The sequence below is a fragment of the Myodes glareolus genome, chromosome 12 (genome assembly GCF_982192425.1).
Source record: "Myodes glareolus chromosome 12, mMyoGla1.1, whole genome shotgun sequence".
NCBI lineage: Eukaryota > Metazoa > Chordata > Mammalia > Rodentia > Cricetidae > Myodes > Myodes glareolus.
This window is the reverse complement of record NC_142037.1, coordinates 80201032-80219533: the sequence shown is the minus strand read 5'-3', so window position 1 is coordinate 80219533 and position 18502 is coordinate 80201032. Positions and strand designations below refer to the sequence as shown.

Sequence of the window (18502 nt, the reverse complement as noted above, 5' to 3'; positions counted from 1 at the left end):
ATAGCTCCATGACATGTAACTGTTTCGCTTTTAGGTAGTATAATACCAGTCACAGAGCCCTAAACAGTATTGATTTATTTTTCTCACATGAAAAGGTGTCTTAAAGTCTCTGTTGCTGATGACTTGGCTCTGGCACTCCACAATGACAGGAAGTGTTTATAAAACACCAACTGGCTTTCTGGGTAATAAGATGACAGCCACAACTTGGGACTGTATTTAGAGACAGAGCCCAGAAGAATGTTTATAGCCACATTAATCCTCGCTGAAGCTTCCCTGAGTACTTGAACAGACTTTGACATGTATCTCATGGACCAGGGTTCTGTCACATGGCCGTTTCTAGCTGTAAGAGAAGCTAGAACAACTGATAGTTATTCTTCCAATACTGGAGGGTAGCAGACACCTGGGCTAGGGAGATGCAGGTCTCGGCCATCCTGGTAGTCCTCTTAGTTGAGGGATGGGAATTAACTGAATTGTCCTGTTGTCCCCTTTGTGCCTTTACTAACTGTGCCTTTTGATAGTTTCTTTTTACAATTTCCTTTTGTTAGGTCATCTGAAATAAGGCAGGAGACATGCTAGGAAAGGAGAGGAAAGGGGAAATGCTAGGTGTCATTGCCATTCCATAGCTGAAACTGAGTTGTTCTGTTTGCTTGCCATCAGAAGTGTCTTCCTGGTGGTCATTTGAAGGTTAAAGAGATGTTATGGGAATAACTGAGCATTTGTTCTGTCCAGAGGATGATCCCTGATAGCCATCCTTGGGATTTTAAATGAGTGGACCATTTTAAGGATATAGCAAATGAAAGTAGAAGAAAGCAGTAGCCTGCAGCAGGAGTTAGAAAGATGGATCACTGGTTCAGAGAATAGTTGCCCTTGCAAATTCCCTGGTTTGTTCCCAGCACCCAGTTCAAATGGCTCACAACCATCCAAAAAGCCAGGTCTAGGAGATCCAACCCCGCTCTTCTGGCTTACACAGGCAATGCATTCCCATGTGCACATACAGACACAGACACACATACATAGACATAATTATAAAAATGAAATAAATACTAAAAAGTAAATAGCAAAACACCATTGATTTGTGTGCTTCCAATGCCTATCAGGTAGAAAGCAAATCATTTGGGCATCCAGAAGAAACAGCTGGATAAGTCCTGCTGAAACAGTCATGCTGGGGGATTGTGACTGAGAGTGGCTGGCAAAACATCTTCACGGATGAACGTCTGCCTTCCCGTTCCTATCACACACATTTTATACCATAGAGGAACACGAATCATCTTTATTTGAAGTGGTTTGCCTTCTAGCTGCTCTCCAAGGCATGATACTTTCACACACTTAGCTGTGAGCTGCCCTCTGTCCTCTTTGTTAAAGGCCAGCCAGCCTGCCCCTGAACCTGGAGGACATTTAAGGTAAATGTATGTGTCTGAGACAGGAGAGCCCTCCATGCTCCTAAAGTCTACATTCAACAAGTGCAAACAGCGCACACAGTTTTCTGGTTTACAGATTGCCACTCACTGAGAAGATGACTTCAAAGATAGCCTTTGAAAGACAAGGTAGAGCCTCAGAGATGAAGGAAAGATGGTGGCATGAGAGGGTGGAAGGACACTGCTGTTTGAGAATGAGACTGATGTAATCGAGTGGGCCATGCAAATGTGAACTGTAAATGATCTTCAAGCTAAGAGATCCAGAAAGTTAGTTTTGCCTGTTTTACCCCAAATATCCCCTGCTAACATCTATCCTATAAAGTCTAACTCATTCATATTTGACAAATATAGAAGGTAAAACTAGATCTGTGTAAAGGGTAGGATGGGCTCACCTATTACAGCCCCAGCGTCCGGTCAGCAGGTAAGACTCCCGCGGGAGACCCCACAACCTTCACCCCCACCAGCCATTTCCTGGCCAACCAAACTCCATGCTATCAGAGGCCCCTGCAACCTGCAGCGATCAGAGGAAGAGACCACAGCAGCCACTCAGCGGCAAACCCGGAGGCAAAGGCACAACTTGCACCTATTGGAGGAAGAATCAACACCTGAACCTAAAATTTCCCCAAACCCAGATGGATAGATGGCAGTGTAACAGTATGGCATTGCAAGAACCTAGTCGTTCTAAACAACAGGACCTCAACATCCCATTGTAGCTGAAGCAGAAGAAACCACCTTAAAAATAACTTTATGAAGATGATAGAGGCCCGTAAAGAGGAAATGGAAATTTTCCTTAAAGAAATGGAGGAAAAGACAAACAAAAATTGGAAGAAATCATTAAATCCAAGAAAGCCAAGAAATAACTAATAGGTGAAACAAACAGTTCAAACAGTTCCAGACTTGAAAGTTGAAATAGAGACAGTAAAGAAAACACAAACCGAGGAAATTCTGGAAAAGGAAAATGTGGGTAAATGAACAGGAACTACAGATGCCAGCATAACCAAAAGAATTCAGGAAATGAAAGAATTACCCTCAGGAGTTGAAGATACAATAGAAGAAATAGATTTATGAAAGAAAATGTTAAGTCTGACAAAGCCTTAGCACAAAACTTCCAGGAAATCTGGGACACCAAGAAGAGAGCCAACCTAAGAATAAATGGGATAAAAGAAGGAAAATACTAACTCAAAGAAAATATATTTAATAAAATTGTAGAAGAAAACTTTCCTGGCCAAAAGAAGGACATACCTATGAATATACAAGAAGCTTACAGAACACTGTATAGATTGGACCAATAAAAAAAAATCCACTTGCCACATAATCAAAACACTAAAACATACAAAATAAAAAAAGAATATTAATAGCTGCAAAGGAAAAAGACCAAGTAACATCTAAAGGCAGAGCTATCAGAATGACACCCGAATTCTCCATGAAAATGCTGAAAGCCAGAAAGTCCTGGACAGACATTTTGCAGTCACTAAGAGACCACAGATGCCATCTCAGACTACTATACTCAACAAAGCTTTTAGTCTTCATGGATGGATAAAACAAGATATTTCATGACAAAACCAGATTAAACAATACCTATCTATAAATCCAGCCCTATAGAAAATACTAGAAGGAAAACTTCAACCCAAGGAAGTTAGCTGCACCCATGAAAACACAAGCAATTGATAATCCTTCACCAGCAAATCCAAAAGAAGGGAAACACACACACATACACACTACAAACAACAACAAAACCAAAAAATAACAGGAATTAACAATCACTGGTCACTAGTATCCCTTAATATCAATGGACTCAACTTGCCTATAAAAAGACACAGGCTAAGAGAATGGATACTAAAAGAGGATCCAGCCTTCTGCTGCATACAAGAAACACATCTCACTTCAAAGACAGACGTTACCTCAGAGTAAAGGGTTGGAAAAAGATTTTCCAATAAAATGGACCTAAAAAGCATGCTGGTATAGCTATCCTAATATCTAACAAAATAGACTTCCAACCAAAATTAATCAAAAAATATGGAGGTCATTTCATATTCATCACAGGAAAAAAAATCTATCAAGATGAAGTCTTAATTCTAAACATTTATGCCCCCAAATACAAGAGCACCCACATTTGTTAAAAAAAAAAAATACTAAAGCTTAAATCACACATCAAACCCCACATACTAATAGTGGGAGATTTCAGCACCCCACTCTCACCAAATGGACAGGCCTGCCAGACAGAAAGACAGAATCTTTACAGAGAAATAAGGGAACTGACAGATGTCATGACACAAATGGACTTAACAGACTCCTGTAGTACATTCCACCCAAACACAAAACAATATACCTCCTTCTCGGCACGTCATGGAACCTTCTCCAAAACTGACCACATACTAGATCACAAAGCAAATCTCAATAGATACAAAAATTGAAATGATCCCCTGTATTTTATGAGATTACCATGACTTAAAGTCAGAATTCAACAACACAAATTGCAGAAAGTCTACAAACTCATGGAAACTAAATAATGCTCAACATAATCACCACTAAGTCAAGGAAGAAATAAAGAAATTAAAGATTTCCAGAGTTGAATGAAAAATAAATGGAGAGCGTACCCAGATTTATGGGACTGTATGAAAGCAGTGCCGAGAGGACAGCTGGCAGCACTAATGCCCACATGGAGAATTTGGAGAAATCTCACACTAGCGACTTAACAGCACACATAAAAGCTCTAGAACAGAAAGAAGCAGACTCACCCAGGAGGATTAAATGACAGGAAATAATCAAATTCAAGACTGAAAACAATAAAATACAAACAAAGAGAACAATATATAGAATCAATGAAACCTTTGAGAAAATCAACAAGATAACAAACCTTTATCCAAACTAATGAAAGGCAGAGAGAGAACATCCAAATTAACAAAATCAGAAATGAAAAGGGGATATTACAGCAGACACTGAGGAAATCCAGAGAATCATCAGGTCATACTTCAAAACCCTTTACTTCACAAAATTGGAAAATCTAAAAGAAATGGACAAGTTTCTGGAGAGATAACACATACCAAAATTAAATCAAGAATAGATAAACAATTTAAATAGATGTATTAACCCTAAGTAAATAGAGGCAGTTATTAAAAGTCTCCAAACAATTAAAAAAAAACCCTAGGACCTGATAGTTTCAGTTCAGAATTCTACCAGAATTTCAAAGAAGAGCTAATACCCTTTACAATAGTCACAAATAACATAAACTATCTTGGGGTAACACTAACTAAACAAGTGAAGACCTGTATAACAAGAACTTTAAGTCTTTGAAGAAATCGAAGAAGATATCAGAAAATGAAAAGATCTCCCATGCTCTTGGATAGGTAGTATCAACATAGTAAAAATGGCAATCTTACAAAAAGAAGTCTACAGATTCAATGCAATCCCCATCAAAATCTCAACACAATTCTTCACAGACCTTGAAAGAGCAATAATCAACTTCATATGAAAAAACAAAAACCCAGAATAGCCAAAATAATCTTGTACAGTAAAGGAACTTTCAGAGGCATCACTATCCCTGATGTCAAGCTTTACTATAGAACTATCATAATAAAAATAGCTTGATATTGGCATAAAAACAGAGACATAGATCGATGGAACTGAATTGAAGACCCTGTTATTAATCCACACACCTATGAACACCTAATTTTTGATAAAGAAGTCAAAATTTTATAATGGGAAACAAAAAGCATCTTCAACAAATGGTACTGGATATCAACATGTAGAAGAATGAAAATATATCAATATCTATCACCATGTACAAACCTTAAGTCCAAGTAGATCAAAGACCTCAACATAAATCCAGCCACACTGAACCTCATTGAAGAGAAAGTGGGAAGTAGCCTTGAATGCATTAGCACAAGAGATCTCTTCCTAAATTTAACACCAATATCGCAGGCACTGAGAGCAAAAATAAATGGGACCTCGTGAAACTGAAAAGCTTTTGTGAGGCAAAGGGCATGGTAAATAAGACAAAATGGCTGCCTTCAGAATGAGAAAAGATCTTCACCAACCCCACATCTGATAGAGGGCTGATCTCCAAAATATGTACTAAAGAAACTAGACATCAAAATACCAAGTAATCCAAATTTTAAAAAAAATGCAGTACAGATCTAAACAGAATACTCAACAGAAGAATCTCAAATGGTTGAAATATACTTAAAGAATTGTTCAGAATCTTTAGTCAGTCAAGGAAATGCAAATCAAAATGACTCTGAGATACCATCTTACACCTGTCAGAATGGCTGAGATCAAAAACACTGATGGCAGCTTATGCTAAGTAGGATGTGGAGTAAGGAGAACACTCCCCCATTGCTGGTGGGACTGCAAACTTGTACAACCACTTTGGAAATCAGTATGGTGGTATCTCAGAAAATTGGGAATTAATCTACCTCAAGACTCAACATTACCACTCTTGGGAATATACCCAAAGGATGTATTTTCATACCACAAGGACATTTGCTCAATGTTCATAGTAGCATTATTAATAATAGCCAGAACCTGGAAATAACCTAGATACCCCTCAATTGAAGACTGGATAATGAAAATGCGGTATATTTACACAATGGAGTATTGAAGTAAACGGTAAAAGAGAATCTTGAAATTTGCAGGCAAATGGTTGAAGCTAGAGAAAAATATCCTGAGTGAGGTAGCTGAGACCCAGAAAGACAAATAGGATATGTGCTCACTCATAAGTGGCTATTAGAAATAAAGAAAATGATAACCAGGCTACAATCCACAACCCCTGAGAAGCTAGGTAGCAAGGAGGATCCTAAGAGAGACATTCATGAATGCCCTGGGAAAGGCAAATAAGAATTCCTGAATACAGAGCATGGGAGGAAGGGAGGGAGGAATGAAGGGGAGGGGGAGGAGAACATGAGGGAACAGGGTAACTGAGTTGGGGGAGAGACAGAAAGACGGAGTCATATGGAGAAACGTGGTGCTAGGAAATATCCAGGAATCCACAAGGATGACCCCAGCTAATACTCCAAGCGATAGTGGAGAGGGTTCCTGAACTGGCCTTCCTCTGTAATCAGATTGGTGACTGCCTTAGTTGTCATTATAGAACTTTCATCTGCAGATGCAGAGATCCACAGCTAAACACTGGACCAAACTCCTAGGATCCAGTCAAAGAAAGGAGGGAGGGTTTATATGAGCAATGTGGGGAAGGGGGGTTCAATATCATAATGGGGAAACCCACAGAGACAGATGACCTGAGCTAGTGGGAGCTTGCTGGCTCTGAACTGACAGCTGGGGAACCTGCATAGGACCAAACTAGGCCCTCTGAATGCGGGAGACAGTTGTGTGGCTGGTCTTTGAGTGCTATCCAAAGGGGCTGTACCAGTTTACACTCCCACCAGCAGTGCAGAAGTGTTCCCTTTACCCCACATCCTCTCCAGCATAAGTTCTCATCAGTGTTTTTGATCTTGGCCATTCCTAGAGGTGTAGGATGGAATTTCAGAGTTGTTTTTATTTGCATTTTGGCGCCGGGTTTTTATTAATCAGACCAACTAGAACTCATGCAGCAGACTTTGTACTTTATAGATGGTGTCAGGGAGGGACAGAGCTACAAATGGCAACAGATATCTCAAAAAGAACACTCAACATGAGAAATCAGTTGTATGTGTGGAATATTCAAGGTGAGAAGGCAGTCTTCAGGTAGATATGTACATGCAGGTGACAAGGAACAGTGGACATGAGGAATTCACAGAGTTACTAAGGAGTCAGCTCAGGGTTGGGTCACCTGCCTTGCATATGTCGGTGCAAGGCCTTGCCTTTGATCTCTGCAGCACCACACACACACACACATATACACGTGCATGCACACACATGAAAAGGCAGAATTCACTCCCAAAGCACTTCCTGAGGAATTTTTTAAGAAATTTCATAAAGCCAATAACTAACTGAAGGTACTTCAGCCAAATAATTGGCTAATGTTCCTATTCAAGAACCAATACTATACATTCAAGAACCAATACTGTACCTCTAGGTATTGTAGTTGGACTGAAATATTAACCACTACTGCTGGCTAGCTGCTACTTTGCTTTCTTCCAAGGACCTACGAGACAGATTTGACATTAAGCCAGGTGATGCTCGTCTATTTATAAATGGCCTTCCTGTTGACATGGATGTTTATGATCCTTTTAGGTAAGTGTTACATTTTAATCTAAATTATGATTTGTATAAAGATAAATGCTGTGTTTCCTGAACACAGCATTTGTCAAAATGAAAAAACAAATGACTTAAATATTAAACACATATTTGACACAGAATTGTACACATTTATGGTTACAATGTGATATTTTAGAAATACTGACTCTTCCCCAGTAATTAGTGACCTACGTAAGTCATAATTCTCTTTCCCAATGATGTGATTGCAGGTTGTAGCTACCATGATTCACTTAAAGGCAATGCAGAAATTGTGTAGAGAACTGAGAACTTTTAAGGTCAACACAAAGGTTGTAAGAACACAAAGGATGCACAATAAAGTCAATGTAAAGGGTATTTGAATAAGAAAAAGAAGGGGAGAGAGGAGAAAATAGAGAAAGGAAAATGCCCAATTACAGAGACATAGAAAGGGAGAGACTTCTATCAACTTCCCAATTTTCTCTTTGAGTGGAGAATGAGGAATTACTATGACCCAATAGCTTTATCTTTCGTAGAACTTTTTCTTTTTTAAATATATTTTTAAGTGAGAAAGAATTTCATCCCTTTCCCTCCTCACTTTCCTCCTCCAGCCTCACCTACATAACTCCCTCCCCTGACTCCCATAACTCCCTCCTGAAGTCAATGGACTCCTTATCTTTGATCATTGTTCTACATATTTATGTGTGTTTATGTGTGTGCAAATATGCAAATACATCATGCTCAGTTTGTTTCAGTTGTTTATGTGTGTGTGGTTTCAGGACTGATCAACCTGCATTGGCTGATGGAGAGAGGCTAATTAACCTTCTCTCAGCCGTAATTAGTTTCCCAGAGGTCTTTGTCTATAGATGGAGCCCTGCAAAGTTTTACCCCTTACTCTTTAAAATGTCCATTGGTATTCCTATGTGCTGGTCTTGTTTATACAGACATTTCTGGGAGAGACTGTAACATGAGGGCCGGCTTGTTGGGGTTTCCGTCCCGCCCGGTACCCCAACAGCCGGCAAATCCCAAAGAGAAATTACACACAGGACTCCATAATGTTATAAACTGATTGGCTCATTAGGTCAGGCTTCTTGTTAACTCTTATGACTTATATTAACCCATTATTTTCATCTATGTTAGCCATAGTGGCTCCGTACCTTTTTCAGCTGGGCAGGTTACATGCTGTCTCTTCGGTGGTCTGCTCAGGAGTGGCTGAGGGAGCTCTGCTTCCAGAATACTCCCAGTCTCTTTGCTCCACCCCTACTTCCTGTCTGGCTTTCCCGCCTATACTGCCTGCCTGGCCAATCAGCGTTTTATTAAAATACATGATTGACAGAATACAGATAATTCTCCAGCACCATTTCCCTCTTTTTTTTTTTTTAAACAAAGGAAAATACGCATAGTACATTTGTTGGCAATGTGGGCGTAGTATTTCAGGCTACTTCCTGCTGGTTGGGGGCGCTGATAATCTTATGGGGACCTAAAGAAAATTTAGAGTTATAATCAAGTCCTGACTGAAGTATCCTGTGAGTCTTGATCATCTCAGGCAGCAGTCTTGAATCTGTTCTGGATGTAGGACTCAGACATCTGGGCCATCTATTCCTATCAGAGATTTTTCAGGTGGCCTCCCTTGGTCAAAGGTGATTTTTCTTAACTCTGAATAAATCCAAAGCCTCTCGTTTTCTGTGGAAACAAAAGCAAAATCTCTTCTCCAAAGTAACATACCTTTTGACTTCAATTTTGAAGCCAGAGTATTTTCAAAATACCTATCTTGGGTTAGTTCAGCAGCATTTATAAACAAAAGTCTTTTAACAGCTGTTGTTCCTTCCTCAACAATCAAACAATTCAAAGAGAGCATAATAACATACAGTATGAAGATTCTCTGTGCATTTTCCATCTTTATGTGGCTTTATTTTAACCTCTATTTCTTTTATTTTTACTTTTACTTTTTGAGACAGGATCTTTGTATATCTTTGTCCTGGAATAACACTGTAGACCAGGCTGTCTTTGAACTCACAGAGATCCTCCTGTCTCTGCCTCCCCAGTGCTGGGATTAAAGGTGTATGCTACCACACCTTGAACTCACAGAGATCTGTCTCTGCCTCCCAGGCATTGGGATTAAAGGCGTGTACTACCACACCTTGAGGTCACAGAGGTCAATCTACCTCTACCCCTTGAAGTCACAGAGGTCAATATGCCTCTGCCTCCCAGGCATTGGGATTAAAGGTGTGTACCACCACACCCAACTACTCTCTTTCTTTCCTTTTAACTTTAAGAACTTTAACTTTTAGCCTGCATATACACACTGTAAACCATTTAGAGGTTTTCTTCCTCTTTGAATCTCTCTTTACTGTTTCTCTCTTTTTCTGACTACATGAGCCTTTAATTTACAAAGCAATACGGAAAGCCGTGGCTTTGACGGCTGGATCCAGTCCATTTCTTAGCTTTCCAGACTCATGGTAGAGGTACCACTGGAGCCTTTTACTGCCACAACTCTATGGCGTTTCAAGGTCCCTGCCAGCATGCAAGCTGGAGCATTCTGCTCACAGACCATACTCAGTCAGACTGACTGCCTGAAAGAGTCAGGGATTGCCCTGGCAGGACAGTCCAGAAAGCCGGCATTTTAAAACACCGCAGCTTTTTTCCTGCTATGGCTGAAAACCGAAAAGCATGCGTTCAGCCTTTGATCAACACTGTTTAAGTGTTTCGTGGCAGGACCTCTTAATGAGCTGCAGGGTTTTGCAGCTAAAGCTGAGTCAGGAAGCCTCTCTTAACTGACAGCCTTGCTTGCCTCTAGCAAGCAGAGCAGACCTGAGAAATTGCTGCTACCATACCAAGAAAACATGCTTTACTCTATTCTTTTCCAAGCTTTCTCAGGCTTTCTGTGGATTCAGATATCCACGTCTGGGCGCCATATGTAACATGAGGGCCGGCTTGTTGGGGTTTCCGTCCCGCCCGGTACCCCAACAGCCGGCAAATCCCAAAGAGAAATTACACACAGGACTCCATAATGTTATAAACTGATTGGCTCATTAGGTCAGGCTTCTTGTTAACTCTTATGACTTATATTAACCCATTATTTTCATCTATGTTAGCCATAGTGGCTCCGTACCTTTTTCAGCTGGGCAGGTTACATGCTGTCTCTTCGGTGGTCTGCTCAGGAGTGGCTGAGGGAGCTCTGCTTCCAGAATACTCCCAGTCTCTTTGCTCCACCCCTACTTCCTGTCTGGCTTTCCCGCCTATACTGCCTGCCTGGCCAATCAGCGTTTTATTAAAATACATGATTGACAGAATACAGATAATTCTCCAGCACCAAGAGACTGTTTCACAGCACACTTCCCTATATACTGGCTCTTAAAGTCTTTCTGCCCACACTTTCAAGACGTTCCATGATCCACAGATGCAGGAGCTGTGATGTAGATGTATCCTTTGGGACTGTGCTACCATAATCCTTTGATCTCTGCATTGTGTCCAGTGTGGTGGACACATCTGTTCTGGGATGAGCGGCTCACAGGAGCTGCACCTGGGTAGCACTGTGCAATTGTGTCCCTCCATTGGCGCCATGGAGGCTAAGACCACAGGAAAGAGGCTCTCAGGTCAGATTCAGCCAGAGTTGTCTGGGTGGTAGATCCTAAGGGTATGTGGTGTCTTCAGCAGTGGGGCCAAGCCTCATGCTCTGAGAGGCAACCAAGGCACCTCAGTAAGCTCTGTCATTCTTGACAGTCACTTGGACTATCCTGACTAATCATTTGAAAAGAGATTTCTCATTCTTGGTACTGGAGATTTTGTTAGTCTATGGCTTTGGGGGAGGTTTTGTATATCTTAGTGGTTATCTGATTTAACTTTGTTCAGCTCTACAAACACTGTATACCTACAAGCATGAAATCTCTGGAGCCACAAACCGTCAAAGCACTGCACTCTGTGGGTTTACAATACTACCGTGTTGTAATTAGTTTCTCAGCACTAGTTATTCGTTAGATTTCAAATTCTCTGCAGGCAACTTATTTTAGCTTGTTTATCAACCCCTGAAGCTTCTGCAAATAATAGCTCTTACAACATGGAACTCAAATATTTGTTGCACTTAAATTTAACATTAAATTTCAAAATGTTGAAATTAAATTTAAAATATTCAAATAATTGAAATAAATTTTAATATTTATTAATTAATATTTAAATAATTAGGAAGACTTGTCTTCCACACTCTTGCATATACATATACATCTATATACATGAACATGTACATACCACAAATGAAAACAAAATTGTCAAACCTTAGATTTTTTAAAAATTTTGACAAATTAAAATTATTTCTTCTTTGTACATGAAGCATTTTAGATATGCTGAAATCAGAAGGAAAACTGATAAGCGGCCTTAAAAACCTTGGCCTCAGTGAGGAAGACATGAGCAAATTCTTAAAATTAAATTCACCCGTTTGGAAGCATGACTATGTCTTAGATATTCGGCATTCTTCAATAGTGGTAAGCGCTCGTGCTATTTCTTGTGCTAAAACCTTTGAAGTTTTTAAGCATTGAAATTTTTATCATAAAAGCAATCTATGTTCTTCTGGGTTATTGGTTAATTTTATGTACCTAGTTGTGTGGTTCACAGATGTGGCATCTGAGTCTTTGTTGTTGTCTTGTCAGCCTCAGTGACCCTTTGTCAGGTTTGTTGTTCGCCATGTTTAGCTCCTTCTGTGTCTCTGCCCTTCTGGCTCTGCTGTCTTGCCTTTGCATAGATCTTTACTATTGTGGCCTCTCTCTTGCTTTGAAATTACACGGCGCCACTTTCCCTGTGGCTCAGAGCGAAGCTGGATAATTGACCCGAGATCGCCTCTTGTTAACATAGGTTCATATAGCTGTAAATAACCCTCTGGTTTTCTTAATGAAAAAGTAATGCTTAATGAAAAATACATGCTGCTTATGTATCAGTTAAGATTATTCTAGTTCCCCCATAATGATATGATGTAGAAATAAGTTTTTACTTGTGGGAGCAGTCCTCCTTCATCACAATCGATAGTTACTGGATGGCTGCATCTGCTTCAGTCTTCTCCAGTTAAGATTATAGTGTTTATTTTCTGCATGTTTGTGGTGTTTCTGAAATTTTCTTGCTAATTTTAAATTCAGTTCATTGTGAAATTGCATGGATGTGTCATTTCAGAATTGTAAATTTACTAAGACCTCTTTTTTTGCATGTGATATCATATATCTGTCCTATAGAACACCTCAGGTATACTTGAAAGAATGTATATCCTGGCAGTGTTGGGTAAAAGATTCTTTTTGGTGGCTTATTGTGTTGTTCAAGCCTTACTACCTTCCTGTTCTCTCTGGCTGTTGCAACTACCACCGAAGTTGACACCATTGTGTCTTCGTCTATATTGTCTGCTGTGTTAACTTAGAAGCCTTCTAAACCATGAAGAAAGGATAAACTGCTCCGTCCTCGGCAGGCATCCATACCTACACACACCTCCCCTCCCATCACACACCAGCCAATACACGTAACTAAAATAAAGTTTAAAAATCTATGTATGTCTTCACCTGCAATTTAATACAGTAAAAAAAATCCTATATTTTAAAGTGATATGTAACTATTAATGTAGCTTTAACTGGTTTCTGGGTTCTTTTCTAGTGGATTAATGACTTAGAAACTGATGATTTGTACAGTACATGGCCTGCAAGTGTGTGGGAATTTCTAAAACCAGTATTACATGGAACAGTTCCGTCCATAAGGCGTAATTTTCATAATTTGGTGAGTTTGGTATTTTACTTGTTACATCCATTCTTGATTTCCTTGCAGTTGACTGTAGGCATGTCAGGTGTGAGGAAGTGCTTCCCTGGGACAGCGGTCTACAGGGCCATCTGGGCAGGTGGACTGTGGGGGTCGTCCTTCCACGCCACCCACATCCCACGAGTTCCATATTGTCCTAGGGGTTAAAACACAAGACGCACACACAGAGATACAGAGTTCCAGTCATCCTCAAGAAGAGAATGCCCCTTTATTCAACTAAATCCAGGGTTAAAATACCTTTGGCCCCAGTAAAGGAAAACTCCTCCCACCCGGAGGGGGCTGGGGAAACTGGCCTCTGTGGGAGTTTTTCCCCAGGCAGGTGGTCGAGGGTTTAAGGCAATGTCAGACAGGTTAGATGGGCCTTGGCGCCTGAGCTTCTTTGAGGCAGGTTGAGAAATTACCATTTTAAAGTAAAATAGATCCCTCAGGCTAATGTACCAAGCTGTAGCAGAACCAAGGACTGAACTAGCAGGAAGCTTAGCTGGTTAGCATAAACATTGTTTGCATCCAGTATTTTGGCCTCAAGGATCAGGGAGGACAGGGTCCCACAGTGGACAGAAGCCAGCATTCTCACAGTTTGTAGATTGTTACTCAGCTCTCATGTAGTTTTATAATAATATTTTTATATTACCTCAAAGAAATTAACTTTGTGCAAAATTTAAAGTTTAGTAGTCAGAAAAATAGATAAATACATTTTTTCATAAATGTTCATTGTGTCATTATTGCAATTCTAAGTATTCAAACAACCTTCTGGAATTTTGAAGTGTGTAGAGAAACACCTAAGACTATGCAGTGTTTTGTGCGTTTGCATTTTGCCTAGGAAGTCTACTTTATTTTCTGTAAGACTTGTCAGGAAGCAGGCATATTCATGCCAATGAAGATGTGAACTGAGACCTTTCCGTTTATAGAAAGTATATACCTTAGATTGTGGGTGCAGCAAGAGGACCTTTAGTCTTTCTAAGATTCGATGTAATATTATATTTGATAAGTAACTATGATAAAGCTTCCTAAATCATGAAATTCTTGCTATTCAAGGTAGAAATTTTTGAAATCTTAACATCTAAATTCCATGCTTTAAATTAAAGAAATTAGAGTACATTTAAATTTCACAAAAGTTCTAAAGTCTTATAATAATTGTTATGTTCATTATTCTAGGTTCTGTTTATTGATCCTGCTCAAGAATACACCTTGGACTTTATAAGTTTGGCAGAATTTTTTTATTATAATGAAATTCCTCTTAGGTAATTGCAAATTGATATTATTAAAGTAAATCTCATACTGCTTATGTTGTGTACAGAGACAGAGGATGTGGTCCTTAAATGAGCAGTCTCACACCGGGGCCAGGGCTTGTTTATGAAGCATGTGATGCCTGTATGGTAGAGTCTGTTGATAAAAGCTGAACATGGTTCTCATCTGTTGCCTCCTGGGGAATAACATGGTCACTCTGGAAATCAATAACATGGTCACTCTGGAAATCTAGTAGTGCTCTAGAGGGCGTTTAACATTTTGCAGGACTATAATAGCTATGAGGTTTGGGTCAACAGGAATTATAGTCAACCTTTTCAAATAATATTCCGCTTTGCATATCTAATATATTTCCCTATGTAAATGTTACAGTATAATATTTTAAGTGGTAATCTGTTGTTAGCCAAGAGATAGTTGTAACATTACGCATTGATTCACTTTTTCCAGGATTGGTTTTGTGTTCATTCTAAACATGGAAAATGAAGTTGATGGAACAGAAGATGCTGGGATCGCTCTTTGGCGAGCATTCAATTACATTGAAGAAAGGCATGGCACATCAGAAGCATTTACCTCCATGATACACGTGAGCTCATGCCCTGAAGCTTTCCTGAATAATCTTCCTGTGCCACTATATTTATTATTATATAGTTTTAAATGTATGAAAATGTTTCTAGAAGTTAGTGCAGATCGATTTGATTCTGAAACAATTAAATTGTCCCATTATCCCAATTTTATGAGCCGGCAACTGAGCCTCTACCAGAGTATATCAATTTACTTAGGTTAATCTAACCTTGTAAGAAATTTAAACTGTATGTGCCTGAATTTAGAGAAAACATAACAAGTGGCTTTTGAGGGTTGCTGCACTATGCTTTGAATAAAGTCATTAGTGCGGTGATTAAAGATATTCTAAAGCAGTGATTCTCAACTTTCCTAACACTGAGACCCTTTAATGCAGTTCCTCATATTGGACCCAGCCATGCAATTATTTTTTTGCTACTTCATAACTGGAATTTTGCTAATGCAAACATAATACATTAACATATAATGCATGCAATATAATTTACATGTCTGATATGCAGGACACCTGATATGTGACCCCCAAAGGAGTCACAACACACAGGTTGAGAACCACTGCTCTAAATGGTCACATGTATAATCTACACTTCCTGAACAGTTTCAAATGACGAGATCACTGACTGACAGTAAGCTGCCTGAAAGATAATTCTGAATCTGTAAAGATGCTACAAAGAAAAGACAGAAATTGCCAACCCCAACTAAGGGGCAATGACAAATGAGTGTGTCTTGTGAATAGAACTGTGAGTCACTTAGTACGGTGTGTAGACTGCTTACATGTTTAGTACGGTGTATAGTCTGCTCACATGTTTTGTACGGTGTGTAGACTGCTCACATATTAGTACGGTGTGTAGACTGCTCACGTGTTTAGTACGGTGTGTAGACTGCTCACATATTAGTACGGTGTGTAGACTACTCACATGATTGTACGGTGTATGGACTGTTCACATGTTTAGTACGGTGTGTAGACTGTTCACATATTAGTACAATGTGTAGACTGATCACATGTTTAGTACAGTGTGTAGACTGTTCACATGTTTAGTACGGTGTGTAGACTGCTCACATGTTTAGTACGGTGTGTAGACTGCTCACATGTTTACTACGGTGTGTAGACTGCTCACATGTTTAGTACGGTGTGTAGACTGCTCACATGTTTAGTACGGTGTGTAGACTGCTCACATGTTTAGTACGGTGTGTAGACTGCTCACATGTTTAGTACGGTGTGTAGACTGCTCACATGTTTAGTATGGACTGTAGCCTGGCTCACATGTTTAGTATGGACTGTAGAGTGCTCACATGTTTAGTATGGATATAGACTGGTTCACATGTCTAGCCTTGCTTCTATGTTGCTTTGTACTAAACTTAGTATTGTCTAAGAGTTTGTAGTAGCATACTGATCATCATGGAAGATAATTAAAGTGCAAGTGACGGTTAAATATCTCATTAGGGAAACAGTTTTCTCTAAAAGGTAGTGCTATGTAATGAGTGTCAATAATACATCCTATCTTAATTTTACTAACTTATTGGTTGTTATAAGGTTTTATGAGAGACTTGGTGAAATTCACTTGGATATTTGATTAATATCCATCTATATTGTTCTATAAGAATTCATGTTGATTTAAAAACTGAAACAAAATTTATACTGAATCTGGAAACAAATTTTAAAGAAAAGTCTCAAATTATTAAGAACCTTGTTTAAAAATCTATATCATTAAAACATCACTGAGAGGATACAAGATTAACTCAAAAGAGTCAATAGATCTCCTTTTACACAGATGAAAAGTGGGCTGGGGAAGAAATCAGAGAAACATCACCCTTCACAATAGCTACAAATATAAAATATCTTGGAGTAACTCTAACCAAACAAGTGGAAGACTTGTATGACAAGAACTTTAAATCTTTGAAGAAAGAAATTGAAGAAGATATCAGAAAGTTGAAAGATCTCCCATGCTCTTGGGTAGGTAGACTTAACATAGTAAAAGTGGCAATCTTACCAAAAGCAATCTACAGATTCAATGCAATGCCCATCAAAATCCCAGCAAAATTCTTCACAAACCTGGAAAGAATGGTACTCAACTTCATATGGAAATGTGCCATGCACCACACCCCCGTGTCTGCACTCTGTGCACCAGAACCCAGTTCACGAGCTTCGGGCAAGGGGCTGGAAGTTGAGAATACACACACAGAGACAAACCGACACACGGACCTCCAAACGCTGGTTCAGAAAGCCCTCATTAATACCACCATGGAGGCCTAAATACACTGCAGTCAATGGCCAACAGGTGAAAAATCCTATCCTCTGGTCCTCTAGGCAAAGCATAGCTTTTAGTCACTTCAATTAGAAGGGTCTAGTAGGGAAGAGCAGCTGAAGGCCAGGACTCATTATTCCCAACGGAAATGCAAAAACTCAGGATAGCCAAAACAATCCTGTACAATAAAAGAACTTCTGGAGGCATCACAATCCCTGACTTCAAACTCTACTACAGAGCTACAGTACTGAATACAGCCTGGTATTGGCATAAAACTAGACAAGAGGATCAATGGAACCAAATAAAAGACCCAGATGTTAATCTACACACCTTCAAACACCTGATTTTGACAAAGAAACAAAAATATGAAATGGAAAAAGGAAGCATACTTAATAAATGCTGCTGGCATAGCTGGATATCAACATATAGAAGAATGAAAATAGACCCATTTCTATCACCAAGCACAAAACTCAAGTCCAAATCGATCAAAGACCTCAACATAAAGCTAGCCACACTGAACCTCATAGAAGAGAAAGTGGGAAGTAGACTTCAATGGATTGGCACAGGAGAACACTCCTTAGTAGCATAGACCCTGAGAGAAACAATTAATAGTTAGGACCTCCTGAAACTGAAAAACTTCTGTAAAACAAAGGACATGATCAACAAAACAAAAGGACAGTCTATGGAAAAGGAAAAGATCTTCACTAACCCCACATCAGACAGAGGTCTGATCTCTAAAATATACAAAGAACTCAAGAAATTGGTCATCAAAAGAACAAATAATCCAATAAATATTGGAGTACAAACCTAAACAGAGAAATCTAAAATGGCTGAAAGACACTTAAGGAAATGCTCAACATACTTAGCCATCAGAGAAATGCAAATCAAAACAACTCTGAGATTCCATCTTACACCTGTAAGAATGGCCAAGACCAAAAACACTGATGACAATTTATGCTGGAGAGGATGTGGGGTAAAGAGAACACTCCTCCATTGCTAATGGGAGTGCAAACTGGTACAGCCCCTTTGGATATAAATATGGTGGTTTCTCAGAAAATTAGGAAACAACCTTCCTCAAGACCCAGC

The 18502-nt window shown here is 39.4% G+C and overlaps 1 protein-coding gene across 2 annotated transcripts in view; it reads left to right on the top strand.

The window, feature by feature from the left end:
* The window catches only part of Uggt2 (UDP-glucose glycoprotein glucosyltransferase 2), a 111140-nt gene that overhangs the window by 27304 nt on the left and 65334 nt on the right, over positions 1–18502 (top strand). For both annotated transcript variants that reach the window (XM_048421942.3, XM_087912309.1), the window contains 5 exons: positions 7495–7586; positions 11893–12043; positions 13191–13310; positions 14505–14590; positions 15042–15177. In XM_048421942.3, the coding sequence (XP_048277899.3) occupies positions 7495–7586; positions 11893–12043; positions 13191–13310; positions 14505–14590; positions 15042–15177 (585 nt within the window). The remainder of the gene's footprint in view (positions 1–7494; positions 7587–11892; positions 12044–13190; positions 13311–14504; positions 14591–15041; positions 15178–18502) is intronic.